At 47.0% G+C, this 16453-nt stretch overlaps 1 protein-coding gene across 2 annotated transcripts in view; it reads left to right on the forward strand.

The window, feature by feature from the left end:
- Nucleotides 1-16453, forward strand: part of USP32 (ubiquitin specific peptidase 32) — a 391424-nt gene that overhangs the window by 93659 nt on the left and 281312 nt on the right. For both annotated transcript variants that reach the window (XM_075336246.1, XM_075336247.1), the window contains exon 2: nt 9962-10092. In XM_075336246.1, the coding sequence (XP_075192361.1) occupies nt 9962-10092 (131 nt within the window). The remainder of the gene's footprint in view (nt 1-9961; nt 10093-16453) is intronic.

Consider the following 16453-nt stretch of genomic DNA (forward strand, 5'->3'; position numbering starts at 1 on the left):
CCGTGTTCAACTGAAAGAATTCGACCAGTTGCTTATTTAAAAAGGCCCTAGTGTCGGGATTTTTGATCAGAGATTCATTAAGGCGCCAATGCTGAGGCCTAGGTCGAGGACCATCTTTCTTGAAGTCCATTATGAGTGGGGAATGGTCTGACCACGTAATGGATCCCATCTCCACCCGCTCAAGACGCCCCAGCAGCTGTGAGTCAATGAAAAAATAGTCTATTCTGGTGTGCGTCTGATGCGGATGCGAGTAGAAGGAAAAGGCCTTCTCTCCCGGGTGGTCCACCCTCCAAGCGTCGTATAAAGCGCCTGATCTAATGAGCCTACGAAAGTCCCGGGACAAATTTTTCAAAGCACCCGATGGAGGGTGTCCACCCACAGAGAGTCTGTCGGCCACCTCCGAAAAGGGGATGTTAAAATCTCCCCCCAACACCGTAGAGGCCGGTGCCAGTCCGCCTATCAGATCGAGTATTTTCTTAAGAAAGCGTATCTGCCCTTCATTAGGTGCATAAATGTTGGCCAGTATGTGCGGGGATCCCCCTAGTTGGCCCTCCAGAATCACATATCTACCCTCTGGATCGCAGTGAGAACCCGTAATTTGTAGAGGACAACTGGAGGATATTAAAATAGCAACTCCCACCCTCTTGGAGCCCGAGTAAGCCGAGTAATGGATGGGAAAGCGGTGGGACGCAAATTTGAAAGTGTTTGATTCCACAAAATGTGTTTCTTGGATAAAGGCTATGTCTGCACCTGATGTTTTCAGTTCCTGTAGCAGCAATTTCCTCTTACGGGGTGAATTCAGACCTTTTACGTTAAGAGAGATAATGCGGGTCATATCTAAAACTTAGAAGTAAGAAAAAGCTAATGGCACACCTATACCGTCAGGGGCATGACTTCCCTTGTGAAGCCGGCCAGAGGAGACGGTCCATACGACAAAGGGCCGCAGCTCCCAGGGACTCTAGAAGGGGTGGTACCTGAAAGGACACATAAGGAAAAAACATCGGGGAGGGGGGAAGACAAGGACAAACATAGAAATGAACATGAATTAAGAACATTAACCAAAATGCATAAACCTTAGGCATAGATTCCCGGGGGGTAAACCCGGAAGGGAGAGACCTAGAGGGAGGTTCCCCAACCCGTCTGGGCTGAGAGAGCCACCTACCTCACTCCCCAGTAGCCCTCCCACGGGGGTCAGTCCAGTGGGCACGGGCCCGTGCCAAAAGGAAACAAGGGAGAAAAAAAAAACAAAAAACCTCAACCACTAACTCCAAGTAAGGGGACCGGGCTCCCGCCAACCCCCCTACCCCCCACGGCATCATTGTGGCTACAGCCCCCCCCCCTTATGAAGCTCAACAGACCCAGAGGGCCGCAGATGACACAATGGACAGTCAGAGGCTTGCTGTAGAGAGAGTCACAGTATCACAAAGCATGCTCAGCCACTGGAACTCAGAAGGTATAAGAAATAGGCACCAACCAGGTTAAGGAGTGTCCTCAACGGCGAGCCGGGGAGGGGAGCGACCTGCGGCCCCTACCTTCTCTCCCCCCCAAAGCCCCACGCCCTCCACCCCTCACCTTGGACCACACGGGAGGGGGCGGCCCTTCCAACCTTTGCAAGTCCCAATCTGGGATACAGACCGCTGGAATGGCCAGTGCTTCACAGAACAGAGTAGTATCTGCTGGAGTGCGAAGGGTCGCCGATTTACCCCCTCTGCGCGCTGTTAGTGCAAACGGGTAACCCCAGCGGTATGGAACCTGGTGCTCCTTCAGGCTCGTGAGGAGGGGTTTGAGGTGCCGCCTTTTCTGGAGTGTGATGCGAGAAAGATCCGGGAAAAGCTGGATTTCCTTGCCATTGAACACAGATGCCGTGCGCCTCATTCTAGCCTTAGCCATGATCAGTTCTTTGGTGGAGAAGTCGTGAATGCAACAAATGATGTCCCGGGGTTGGGTGGATAAATTCTTCGGCTGTAAAGCCCTGTGTGCCCTGTCCAGCTTGATGATGTTAGAAGGGGGAGCATCCAACACTTCATTAAAGATGGATTGTAGTATGGAGTTTGTGTCCTCGGGCCCATCTGACTCTGGGACCCCCCTCACACGGACATTGCAACGGCGTCCTCTGTTGTCGAGATCCTCTATGTGAGACTGCATATCCTCCATAATTTTTTGTTGCGATGTTGCCAGTTTGTGTAATTCTGATACATGGGATCTGGTGATGTCATGCTCTTCCTCCAGGGATTCAATTCTGCCAGACAATTGCTGCAAATCTCTCCTCACTTCAGCTATTTCTGACCTGCAAGTTGCTTTAACCTCATGTATGAGGCATTGAAAGTCCTCTTTAGAAGGAAGTTTACTTATGAAATCATGCAAGTCCTTATAGAAGGTGTCTGGCCCTTTAAGGTGAGCACCTGCAGTAATAGACACTGGAGTTTTAGTCTGGTGCTGGGGAAGCTGGGGAGGTTGATCTCCACACAGAGGCCCAGAGGGGGGAAGCAGGCTGCTCTGTTCCCTGATATTACCAGCTGTGGCTGCAGTCCCTTCTTCTCCAGGCAGTGGGGAGGGCTGCCCCCCGACCTCCACCTTATCTCCCACAGCCACTATGTGCTCCTGGGCCTGCTGCTGCTGTGCCTGAGGATCCGATGCAGTGCAGGGCTGCTGAGCCAAGGCATCCCCTGTTGGATCTGCTGCAGGGATTCCTCCACTCCCCCCTGTGTCCCCGCTCACCCACTCCTCCTTCTCTTGCTGCTTAGCAGGCCGGGCCGGTGCCTCCATTTCCCCTCCATGCTCCTGGAAAGATGGCGTCCGGGCCTCCCCTGGACCCTGTTCCAGGCCCAAGAAAGTATCCAGCGCCGTGGTGTGCATCGGAGGGGCCACCGATGCCTGCTGCGACGGTTTAATCCTCCGTGGTCCCATCCTGAGAGCCGGTGAGTAGGTTTATGCTTATGATAAGTGCTGATTTAGCTGAGGGTCAACAGGAGCTCCTCTTCCCCACGTCCACTCAGCTCAGCATCCTGGACACGCCCCCAAGCGTATGGTTTTAAAGGGGTTACCTAACACTTAAATAATTTTTTTTTTCTTGGCATGAGTAATTTTAAAATCTGAAATAAATGGAGGCATATGTGACCTGTATCCAGCCAGGTGACACCAGAGATCTGGAGGCAATGGCTCCGTTTGGACCAATGCAGACCCTGATTTGCTGCAGCGCTCCGGTGACTAGCAGAAGCATCATTGATTGGTTGTATGTTGTCTTGTTCTAGACCATTCATGCCTAGAATACACTGGATAACCCATTTAAGGTTATTGAACCAGGAGAACCCTTATTAAAAACTGCAATAAAAAGGAAATACCATCATAACGATATGCCGTGTACAGCTTTTGCTTACCTCGAAGAAGGCACAATAAAACCAAATTCTTTAGATCTTTTTGTTTTCTGTACAAACTGTAGTGTTGTTGCATTTTTTACACACTTTGCTTGACAGGTTTTTCTTAAGCCATGGTGTAGACAGTGCATATCCTAGTAGTGAATATCAGCTATTTTCCTCTGTGAAAGTAATTTGTCGTAATGCTGTTAGAACACTGTAAGCCGCTTACAGCAGGTTTATTTATAGGCCTCATGTTGCATTGCTTGTGAGAGCCATCTTCTGAAAATAAACTGGCGTTGCTTTATTAGTATTCTGTAGCTTCATTGACTATTTATCTGTGCATGTTTGCTTCCGCGGGGCTTGTAAGATACTCTTGTAGTGTTTTTATACTCGTTTTGTGAAAATAATGTGGAAGAATTGTCAAGATGTTTGTGGCGGTGTTGGCTTGCTTTGGCCGACCGTTGCTTTACTATGGTGCCTACGTTTTATCAAATTCTGCCACCATCCAACCAAATATGTTGGTTGTAGTCTTCTTAATCTCTTTGCAAGTTGGTATGTTCGGATCTGTTGGATGGATTGTTTGTGACCTACCAAACAATTCTCTCCTCCAATACAAATAATATGTAATGATCGCATTATGAGGATCGCAAGGCTTCCTTTTCTGGGAAGGAAACAATCATTTTCTTTACCTATGCTAGAAAAACATCTCGCATTTGGAGATCTTAGAGTGACAAAAGGGTTAGTAATTAGGTGGTCTTCTGGCTCATCCCTTGGGTATTCTGGTTACAAATAAGCTGAGCAGCAGCACTCAATGTCAGGCAGCAGCTGCAAAAGCAAACAAGATTTTAGGGTGTATAAAAAGAGAGATTAGATCCCGTGATCCCAACGTATTGTTACCCCTCTATAAATCACTTGTAAGGCCACATCTGGAATATGGGAATCAGTTTTGGGCTCCACATTTTAGAAAGGACATTCAGAAGTTAGATTCAGTTCAAAGGCGGGCAACTGGACTATTACAAGGAATGGAGGCCCCTCCATATGAGAGGTTGGAAAAGTTAGATTTGTTTAGCTTAGAAAAAATACGTCTCAGAGGAGATCTCATTTATATGTATAAATACATGTGTGGTCAATATAAAGGACTGGCACATGACTTATTTCTTCCAATGACAATACTAAGGACCAGGGGGCATTCACTGCAAGTGGAAGAAAGGTGATTCCGGCAGCTAAATAGGAAAGGGTTCTTTACAGTTAGAGCAGTCAGACTGTGGAAAGCCCTACCACAAGAGGTAGTAATGGCAGATACTATAACAGCTTTCAAAAAAGGGCTGGATGATTTCCTCAGTACACACAACATTGTTGGTTATAAATGACTGAGTGACAAACTGTAGAACTGGTGGAGGAAGGTTGAACTAGATTGACCTAGGTCTGTTTAGCAGTGTTTTCCTGAACCATCTTTTGTCTGTTTTTGCAGTAGCTCTGATGCAATTTTTTTAGGCCACACGGAGTTTCACCTCAGTATTTGTAAGTCCACGTGCACATGTTCAATATTTGGTGAGGATTTTGCCTCAGTATTTGGTGAGGATCTTACCCTCGGTATTTGTAAGGCCACATGCACACGTTCAGTACTTGGTGAGGATTTTACCTCAGTATGGCTGGAGTTCCACTTGCGTATAACACGCGCGAGTCTCGCATCACATCACCCGGCACGGCCTGCCGCCCTTCGGACAGGAGCGTCTCGGCTGCATAGAAATACATGCAGCCAACTCCTCAAGTGAGTCATATGCAAGTGGAATTCCGGCCTATTTGTAAGGCTACATGCATACTTTTGAGTATTTGGTGATTTTTTTTTTTTTACCTCAGTATTTGTAAGGCCATTTGCACACACTGAGTATTTGAGTTTTTACCTCAGTATTTGTAAGCCATAACTGTGAGTGGAAAAATCGGGGGGAAAAGTATAATAGAAACACGGGCACTGCTTTTGTATTTTTTTTTTAACCCACTACTGGTTTTGGCTTCCAAATTTTGAGGTGAAAAAATCCCCAAATACTCAACCTGTGCACGTGGCCTTATACTATGTGAAGAGTATTGAGTAGCTTCCAAGTGGCAGGTGCTTGAGGATTGATTTGGTCCCTTTTAGCCGCTTCATGACTTTCAAAACCTGAAGTGGTTAAAACTACCCACAATCTTAGCGGGTTCGGCTCTCGTTACTCTCGTGGATGTGGGGCGTTACACTATGGAGCAGCGCAAAATCTATTCACTAAGTTTCAAACTAGCCTTGTTGCCATTACACAGTTGGTACTATACATGGTCTCTGTGTGTAGAAACACATGATTTGGGTATAACATGTTATAACATGTATATAAAACACCTCAGAATGGGATAATGTCTGTGATTTTCAGGTCCAACAAGTCCATCTGTTTACATGCTATGGGAGACCATCTTCAGGGCAGCGACAAGTCCTGAGGTTTGTGCGTGCGTTGTGTATAGAGGTTATCATAGAACAGATTTTTCTACTTTTTAGGATAAAGATTATTTTTTTGTCTTGTAAATCAATATTTTATTATACACCGTATAATTTGTTTTTTTGTCGTCTTCTTTGAACATTTATGGATACCTCACAAATGTCATAATAGGTATAGCTAGGACCAGTTCCTTAAAAATAGGTTTTTTATCAGGATCACCAGAGTTGACAAACCTACCGAAGTTGAATTGAATCGCAGGAGGTTTCCGCCATTAGGTAGTGGACAATCAAAGCCCCATACCCCACGTATGCCAAGTATAGGCTTCACACACCATACATTTACACCAAGAATTATAAGAAACATGCCTATAGGTGTCTTTACAGTATAATGCTGACAATCAATACAGTGAAATACCGTAGTCTTTGGCAGATTTAGTACTTGTAATAATAATTATTTACTTTATTTATTTTTTTTTTTTTAAAGAACATAATGGCTTAGAATTGTTTTCGGTGGAATGAATACAGTACAAATCAATGCCACATGTTAAAGCATAACCCCAATAAGGCCCTGTGCGCATGCTGCGTTATTTGCCGCGGTTTTGCTGCAGAGAATGTTCAGATTTTGCTCAGATCAGGTTTTGCTGCAGAATTTCTGCAGCAAAAAGAATGTGCATGCCACTTCTATTCCGCAGGTACCTGCGTTTTTTGCCATAGATAATGGTAAAAAAACACAAGAAACAACCTGCATGCGGTTTTCGGGTGCGGTTCGCTGCAGTTTTTTTTTTTTTTACCGCAGGTGCGGTAATCTTTCACAGGGTGCGGAATTTTCTTAAAATTCCATTTTCTAGTGCGCACAGGGCCTAAAGGTGGCCATACACATCAGATAGTTGTCGTCTGAACGATGATTTGATCTGTTGGATCCTTCTATCTTCCAACATTCTCAGTCAGGGATGAGTTAAAAGGACGCCATAAATAATCAGCCGATCCTGCTAAAATTAGCATTTTCTGCTGACTATTAGCTAATGTGTATTGGGGCCTTAAAGGAAATCTGTCGCGTTGTACATATAGCCTGATATGTGGACATAAAGAGAAGCTAAGCATGATATATAGAGTCGTTGGAAAATATTCAATATATAATTTATAAATTACTAATTCTAATCTCTAGTATTTCTATACATTAGTCCAGTGGGTGGTCCTACTCAGTGATTGACAGCTATCTCTTCATGCATCATCATACAGGGCAGACTGTCAATCACTGAGTAGGACCGCTTACTGGACTCTTATGCATGGAAACAACAGTGATTTCAACATGTAAAATGCAAGTGTTGCTGAAAGTTTTACCACAAAAGTGTACATCAATCTGATAAGGCTGCTTTCACACATCCGGCTTGAGCTCTGCGGCTCAATCCGGCTGTGCAAGCTATGCAATGGATGCGGTGAACACACCGCATCCTTTGCATAAGTTTTTCCTTTGCGGCCAGTCCGGTTTTTGCCGCTTGCGGCATGCTACTGAGCATGCGCAGTGGCAAAAACCGCATGCGGCGGCCGGATGCGGTTATTGCCGCATCCGGCCGCCATAGGCATGCATTGAAAAATGCGCCGCATCGGCCGAATGCGGCACGATGCGGTTTTTTTTGCCGCACGAAAAAACGTGTCAGGCAAACGTTCCATCCGGCCGCCGCATCGGCTAAATATGCCGCATGCGGCAAAAAAACGGACGGAACGCAAGGCCATGCGGCACAATGCGGCACTAATTAAAGTCTATGCAGGAAAATCGCAACCGGCAGCAAAAAAAACCGGTTGCGATTTTCCTGCAAAGTGCCGGAGTGTGCCGCATTGCAGAAACCGGAGGTGTGAAAGCAGCCTAAGCTGTTCCTGCTCTATAACATCTTGCTTGCAGATCAGATCAGATTGTCATCTTCAACTGTGGTTTATTGGGACCCCATAGAGTGTCAGATCATGAGGGGATATAAACAGTCTGGTTCTAGTTCTAGTTGACCAGTGTCAGACTGGTATACACACACCCAGCTGGTTCTTTACTCAGGCAGTTGCAGGATTGTAATAGATATGTTAGAGAGATGATAGCTCCTCTTTAAAGGGAATCTGTCAGCAGGTTTTTGCTATGTAAGCTGAAGACAGCATGCTGCAAGGGTTAAAACAGAATTTAGGCATGCCTGCATTGTCAAAGTCCAGTCTGTTGTTTATATGCTCTGTTTGTTTAAGCAACAAGCCCCTTCTCATTGCTTGGATTATAAAATCACATGCACTGCAATCTGGCACACCCCCTCCTGTGATTGACACCTCACTGTCAGTGTACAATCTCTATTGAGAGCCTGTTGTGGGCGGGACAGCACTGTCAGCTCTGCTACATGGCTAAATCTAAACATTTTGATGGTGTCAGAAGGGCTGCACCCAGTAATCTAAGTGATGCATCGTTGGATTCAGGATCTTTTTGTTTACATCATGCTGCTCTCAGATGAAGTAGCAAAAACCTGCAGACAGATTCCCTTTAAAGCCATGCTCAGATATCCTAACATTTACTTGCTGCCAAATTCTGTTCATGACATGTGACATTGGCTTTGTAGGAATAGTGTATTTATAACATGCACAGCCATTAAGAGATTTACTAAGGAAAATAGTCACTGACCTATGTAATGGGCACCATATGTATTAGGAGTTTAAAGGCCACTTCACACATACCGAAATCAATAACGACATTGTTGCTACGTCACAGTTTCTGTGACGAAACAACGACTTCACCAGCGATCTCGTTATGTTTGACACGTACGTTGGTCGTTGCTGAATGTCCTGGGCCATTTTTGGCTCGTTGGAGTCCTGCTGGGCAGGATAATAATAATAATAATATTTATTAATTTATATAGCGCTGTTAATTCACCAGCGCTTTACATACATTGGCAACACTGTCCCCATTGGGGCTCACAATCTAAATTCCCTATTTGTATGTTTTTGGAGTGTGGGAGGAAACCCACACAAACACGGGGAGAACATACAAACTCCTTGCAGATGTTGTCCTTAGTGGGACTAGAACCTAGAACCCCAGCGCTGCAAGACTGCAGTGCTAACCACTGAGCCACCGTGCTGCCCGATGCAGGATGCATCTGTGTGTTTGACACCTACCAACGATCTTGTTAACGACCTAGATGAGAACTTAAAGTGTGACACGTAGGTGTGTAGTTGCGTCACCTTTTCCGCGCCCCTTCTGCACCGATTGGTTGGCGCTCAGAACAGTACTGCGCTCTGATTGGGTATCGCTTCATGCTTTGTTCCTTTTTGAGCCTTGCTTTGAGGATAGAACCTGCGACTACACCCGGATTCATTCGTACTTTGTTCCCGATTGCTTGCTTGATTGCTTGCTTTTCGGATCAAAGCTAAAGTTGCAGGTTCTATCCTCAAAGCAAGGCTCAAAAAGGGACAAAGGATGAAGCGATACAAAGTTGGGTGCACCTTACCATACAGATAATGGGGGAAAATAAGGATATAACATGTCCGATATTTGGACTATCAATCCTTTTGTAATGATAGGAATAATAATACTGCTCCCTATGTACTGGATTCTGCTTGTATGTGACAGGGAATCAATCTGTTTTGTGGTTTGTTTTTTTTTGTATATGGGGTAAATCTTTCATATTTTTCTTCCTAGTGTTGTGCATATATTCTTGTTTTCATTTTCTATTTTTAATATTTATTTTAATATGCGACATAAATGCTGGGATTAATGAGGTTTATTACAAAATTTGATTTGTCATGAGAAAAAGTTGGCAGCGTGCTGTGATTGGTAGCATAAATCGGATGGGGCGCACCCATTCATGTTCATGAGTGCATGGGAATCAGTGATATCCCAAGTGTATCCCGATTTTCACGGACTTAAAGAATGGAGAAGATTGAGACATTTGCTCTCTGCCGACAGTGTACTATTATTCCCTCGTGAGAGTCTGACCACACTAAGCTGACACTGGTCACTCTGATCCAAGCTTGATCAATGTCATTTGTAAAATCGGGCCGATTCTCTCGTGTCACCCCCTGCCTTAAAGAGGGAATGATTCAGTTCGCTAATGCATCTATGAAGTGTTATACCATTTTTTTGCAGTATTGTAGAATTAATTCTCATTTTCTTTCATTCTAGTGACGGATGTAGAACTAAAGAGGCTGAGAGATGCTTTCAAGCGGACATGTGGAGGTCCTTCTTATTATATGAGTCAGCAGTGCTTCATCAGGGAAGTGTTAGGAGATGGCGTTCCTCCAAAGGTTGCAGAGGTAAGATATTACTGTGCTATGTTACGTTTTCTGCTCTCAATGTCTCTTCTATTCCATACGTACAGATTGGGTTACATTCAAATATCTATACCAGAAGATTTCCCTTTCTAACTTTCCAGCATTAGCGTGGTCAGCTGTATTATAGCCACATACATAGTATTACTTAGTAGATTGATGTTGGCTGAAGTGCCAGTATTGACAGGTTCGATCGAAATCAGACATGCCAGATCCTTAAGGCCCCGTCACACTAAGCAACATCGCTAGCAACATCGCTGCTAACGAACAACTTTTGTGACGTTGCTAGCGATGTTGCTGTGTGTGACATCCAGCAACAACCTGGCCCCTGCTGTGAGGTCGTTGGTTGTTGCTGAATGTCCTGGGCCATTTTTTAGTTGTTGCTGTCCCGCTGTGAAGCACAGATCGCTGTGTGTGACAGCGAGACAGCAACAACTAATGTGCAGTGAGCAGGGAGCCAGCTTCTGCTGAGGCTGGTAACTAATGTAAACATCGGGTAACCAAGAAGCCCTGTCCTTGGTTACCCGATATTTACCTTTGATACCAGCCTCCTCCGCTCTCACTGCCTGTGCTGCCGGCTCCAGCTCTGTGCACATGTAGCTGCAGCACACATCAGGTAATTAACCCGATGTGTGCTGTAACTAGGAGAGCAAGGAGCCAGCGCTAAGCATTGTGCGCTGCTCCCTGCTCTGTGCACATTTAGCTGCAGCACACATCGGGTTAATTAACCTGATGTGTGCTGTAACTAGGAGACTGGGGGCTGGTCACTGGTTGCTGGTGAGCTCACCAGCAACTCGTGTAGCCACGCTCCAGCGATCCCTGCCAGGTCAGGTTGCTGGTGGGATCGCTGGAGCGTCGCAGTGTGACAGCTCACCAGCAACCTCCTAGCAACTTACCAGCGATCCCTATCGTTGTTGGGATCGCTGGTAAGTTGCTTAGTGTGACTGGACCTTTAAGCTGGTGTCACACATAACGACGACGACAACGACGTCGCTGCTACGTCACCATTTTCTGTGACGTTGCAGCGACGTCCCGTCGCTGTCGCTGTGTGTGACATCCAGCAACGACCTGGCCCCTGCTGTGAGGTCGCCGGTCGTTGCTGAATGTCCAGCTTCATTTTTTGGTCGTCACTCTCCCGCTGTGACACACACATCGCTGTGTGTGACAGCGAGAGAGCGACGAAATGAAGCGATCAGGAGCCGGCACTGGCAGCTGCGGTAAGCTGTAACCAGCGTAAACATCGGGTAACCAAGGGAAGACCTTTCCCTGGTTACCCGATGTTTACGCTGGTTACCAGCCTCCGCTCTTGCTGCCAGTGCCGGCTCCTGCACTGTGACATGTGGCTGCAGTACGCATCGGGTAATTAACCCGATGTATACTGTAGCAAGGAGAGCAAGGAGCCAGCGCTAAGCAGTGCGCGCGGCTCCCTGCTCTCTGCACTGACATGTAGCTGCAGCACACATTGGGTTAATTAACCCGATGTGTGCTGCAGGAGAGCAAGGAGCCAGCGCTAAGCGCGGCTCCCTGCTCTCTGAACTGTGACATGTAGCTGCAGCACACATCGGGTTAATTAACCCGATGTGTGCTGCAGGAGAGCAAGGAGCCAGCGCTAAGCGCGGCTCCCTGCTCTCTGAACTGTGACATGTAGCTGCAGCACACATCGGGTTAATTAACCCGATGTGTGCTGCAGGAGAGCAAGGAGCCAGCGCTAAGCGCGGCTCCCTGCTCTCTGAACATGTAGCACAGCGACCTTATGATCGCTGCTTCTGCTGTGTTTGACAGCTAAGCAGCGATCATAACAGCGACTTACAAGGTCGCTGTTACGTCACCGAAAATGGTGACGTAACAGCGACGTCGTTGTCGCTGTCGTTTAGTGTGACACCAGCTTTAGCCTCAGAAACATACTCAGAATGACAATCTGTTTGTTCTCTTAGAGATAAGGAGTTGTCATAGATGTCTGGCACCAACTCTCTGATAGAGAAAACAGGAGCGCTTAGCAGAGATTCAATCTTGAAAAAGGTTATATTCACCATGTATATAATGTCATTTCTTGCTATAGTTTCTGGTGTAATTTTGTATAGTTTTTGGATTGATGTTTAACCCCTTTACAACTTCCGCCATACATGTACCATGTACAAAGCGTATAAAGTGGACCCACAGGGTGAACTTGCTCCATACCTAGCATTTAAGGTGGTATCACACATAGTAACGACGTCGCTGCTAAGTCACCATTTTTCCCTTTCGCCCATGACAGCACCACCTGAGAGATAGGTTGTGCTGTCATGGGCTTCTGAAAATCCCATTACCGGTAAGTAATTAAGATTTTCTGTGACGTAGCAGCGACGTCCCATCGCTGTCGCTGTGTGTGACATCCAGCAACGACCTGGCCCCTGCTGTGAGGTCGCCGGTCGTTGCTGAATGTCCTACTTCATTTTTTGGACGTTGCTCTCCCGCTGTGAAGCACACATCGCTGTGTGTGACAGCGAGAGAGCGACTAACTGAAGCGAGCAGGGAGCCGGCATCTGGCAGCCAGCGGTAAGCTGTAACCACGGTAAACATCGGGTATCCAAGAAACCCTTTCCTTGGTTACCCGATATTTACATTAGTTACTAGCACCGCCGCTCTCAGGCTGCCAGTGCCAGCTCCCTGCTCCCTGCATACGTAGCTGGAGTACATATCGGGTAATTAACCCGATGTGTACTCTGGCTAGGAGTGCAGGGAGATGACGCTAATCAGTGTGCTCTCATGCTGCCAGTCCCGGCTCCCTGCACACGTAGCTGGAGTACACATCGGGTAATTAACCTGATGTGTACTCTGGCTAGGAGTGCAGGTAACAGCGTGAGAGCGGCGGAGGCTAGTAACTAAGGTAAATATCGGGTAACCAAGACAAGTGATTTCCTTGGTTACCCGATATTTACCTTAGTTACGCTTCCACGCGTCACTGGGGGCTGGTCACTGGTCGCTGGTGAGATCTGCCTGTTTGACAGCTCACCAGCGACCATGTAATGACGCAGCAGCGATCCTGATAAGGTCAGATTGCTGGTCGTGATCGGTGCTGCGTCGCTATGTGTGACACCACCTTTAAAGCCAAGACCTGCCACTAACAATTGCGGGTGGAGCGTAGTTCCATCCACGATTTTTAACCTGTTAAATCCCCCTGTCAAACACGAACTGTGGGATTTAATGCACACTGGCATTGGAGGGGGTGGGGGGTGTGCCATTTTCAGGTCCTTCTGGCACACCGCTGATGTGATCAGGGGGTGCCATTTTCAGGTCCTATTGGCACACCTGTGACGTGATTGGTGGGTGCCATTTTCAGGTCCTATCGGCACACCCGTGATGTGATCATGGATCTCCAATAGGTTGCAATGAGAACAGGGGGTCTGCTGAAGGCTTCCGTGTTTGTTGTAGGAATGCTCCTTTGAATCACTGCCTGTGGCTGGACTTCAAAGAAGACTGATTTCTGCCATATGTAGCAATGCTATGGCAAAAAAAGAAGTGTTTTTTAAAAAAAAAATAAAAAAAATGTTCATAATAAAATTTAAGATAATACATTTTTTTTTAAATACACATGTGGTATCACCGCCTTTAGAAAATTCCAATCTATCAAAATCTAAAAATTATTAACCTGATGGGTAAATGTAAACAAAATAAATTCGAGTGCCAAACCACTAAACTTTTAATAAAAAAAAAAAACAGACCTGTTTAGCATTGCCGTAATCATACGATGAGGGGAATCATAGTGTAAGGCTATGTGCGCACTTACCGGATTTTGCCGCGGATTTTCCGCGGATTTGCTGCATGTTTCGCTGCAGAAAATGTTCATAACATCTCTGCAGTGAATCACCAGCAAATCCTATGGAGAAAAAAAATCCTGTGCGCACTGGGCGGAATTTGACAGCTGCATGTTTTGCTGCGGGAATCCCGCAGCAAAAACAAGTGCATGTCACTTCTTTTCCGCACGTCGCTGCGGGATTTCACTCCATTGACTCAATGTTAATCATGAAATCCCGCAGGGAATAACGCAGGCAGCAAATTCTGTGCGGTTCACTGCGTTTTCCTGCGTTATTCCCTGCGGTATTTCGCGGTTTACCTCCGGTAATGTGCATCGCCTGTCTGCGGTTTTGCAGGGAAGTGATGTCATTACAGGAAGAGGAAGCGGAGCAGAGAGTAAACACAAACACAGATCACACACACACACAGACATCATAGACATAGATCACATAGAACACACATAGAAAGAAAACGGAAATATAGAAAAAAAAGAACGTGGGCTCCACTGCATATTTACCTTCCAGCCGAGGTAAGCACACAGCGGCGGCCCGGTATTCTCAGGCTGGGGAGGGCGAGGGGCAGGGTTAATGTCCCCCGCCTCACTCCCCCTCCCGCAGCCGAGAATATCAGCCGCAGCTGCCCCGGCACTGTCGCATGCAATATGCGACAATACCGGCGTGTCCTCGGCTCTTCTTGCCACCGTGTAGCAGTGGTGGCAAGGTAATACAAGGGGTTAATGGTGATGGGGGACCACCGCCATTAACCCCAGGCTTGATCATGGCAGCGTCTATGTGACAGCTGACATGATCAACCCGTAAGTAAAGTGAATAAAGCACACAGAAAAATCCTTTATTTTAAATAAAACCAACAAGCCTCGTTCACCATTTTATTAACCCCCCCCAAACAAAGCTCCGGCGTAGTCCACAGCTCCGGCTCCGGCGTCCTGCACTGCTGACATCCAGCCGCGACTGTCACAGACACAGGCTGAATGCAGCAGACAGCAGAGGTAATTACCGGTCATTTCCCACGGCCGGTAATGTGAACTCACTGCCGACCGTGGGAAATGCAGCGATCTGTCATCTATCTCTCTATCTATCCCTCTATCTATTCTTCTGTCTATCCACTATCAGAATTAAATGTATTTTTTTTTTTTTTTTATTTTTTTTTTTCAATGTGCTTTATTGCATTGAATGCAATAAAGCACATCCCAATCCGCACGCGGCAAAACCGCGGCAATACCGCGGTAAAACCGCAGCAAACCGCATGCGGTTTTCGGATGCGGTTTCCCGCGGTTTTTTACCGCGGGTGCGGTAATCTTTGAGGACATGCGGAATTTCTTCATCGTTCCTTATGGGAGACCCAGACCATGGGTGTATAGCTAGCGACCTCCGGAGGACACACAAAGCACTACACTCAAACGTGTAGCTCCTCCCTCCGGGCTATATACACCCCCTGGATGACAATCTACCCAGTTCAACGCTTTGTGTTTCAGGAGGATACACACACTTTTATTTCCTCATATTTTTTTCAATTTTATTTTAATTTTTTAAAGTTTTGGAAGAAAAGCGGGTCCAATCTGGACTCCCGGCATGTCCCTTCACGCTCCACTCTGCGGGGTGCTGTTAAGGTTGATATTCATAAGGCTGGAGCCTTCACATGCCGAGCTCCTTCGCATCCTCTGTCGAGGCTCTGTTTGAAGTGGGAGCCTCCACGGTCCTCTCTGCTTGCAGGAGGCCGGCTCCATCCACAGCCCTGTCTGGTCCCTGCTGGAAGGAGCGTTAACCCCACTCAGGGACATGGCCCTGCGTCTCAAAGCTAAGTATTGAGACGTTTTTTCAGGGGTCCCGGGTGCTTTTATTATGGGGGCAGTATGTGCTTTAGCGTTACTGTTAATTTCGGCCGGTTCTGGGAATTTCCCATGAGAACCGCGCCGACGGTGCCTGCTCGTCGGCCGCACTTTGAAATCTAGGCCCCGGCTTCAGTTTGGGCCTAGTTTCGTTTTTGGCTTCTGCTGTATGTTTTGCATACAGCGCCGCCCCACCGCCCGGCCAGCAGAGGGGAGGGCACTCCTCTCTAAGGAGATGTCCCCTCCCCTGTCTACCCCCCTGTATCTCTGTGCTTCTGTTTTCCCGCTCCTGGGCTTATACACGCCCCCCCTCCTTCTCCCAGCGCCATTTTATCAGCGTTTTTATCACTGAGAAGCGCTGGATGTTGCAGCTGCATACTTTTTGGAAAGCTGTCACTTTACAGGGGAGCGGTGAAATCCGGAGGACACAGAGAGCAGGGCTGGTAAGCCACAACCTATGGTTGTGGATTTTTATACACTCAGGCTTTCTACAGGAGTGTGTTTTGGCTGCAGAGCTTCCTCCACAGCAGCATGTCTGTCACTAGGAGCAAAGCTGCAAACATGTATGCTATATGCACTGCTTGCAAGCTAATTCTGCCAGAGCCTAGCACGTACCCACATTGTGATAACTGTGCTAATATGGTTGTGTCTCAGCCTGGAGCCTCCTCAGGGGTCCCTCAGGCTGCTTCGGTCCCGGTGGCTGAACCCCCGGCTTGGGTAGCATCC

This window comes from Anomaloglossus baeobatrachus, chromosome 2 (genome assembly GCF_048569485.1).
Source record: "Anomaloglossus baeobatrachus isolate aAnoBae1 chromosome 2, aAnoBae1.hap1, whole genome shotgun sequence".
NCBI lineage: Eukaryota > Metazoa > Chordata > Amphibia > Anura > Aromobatidae > Anomaloglossus > Anomaloglossus baeobatrachus.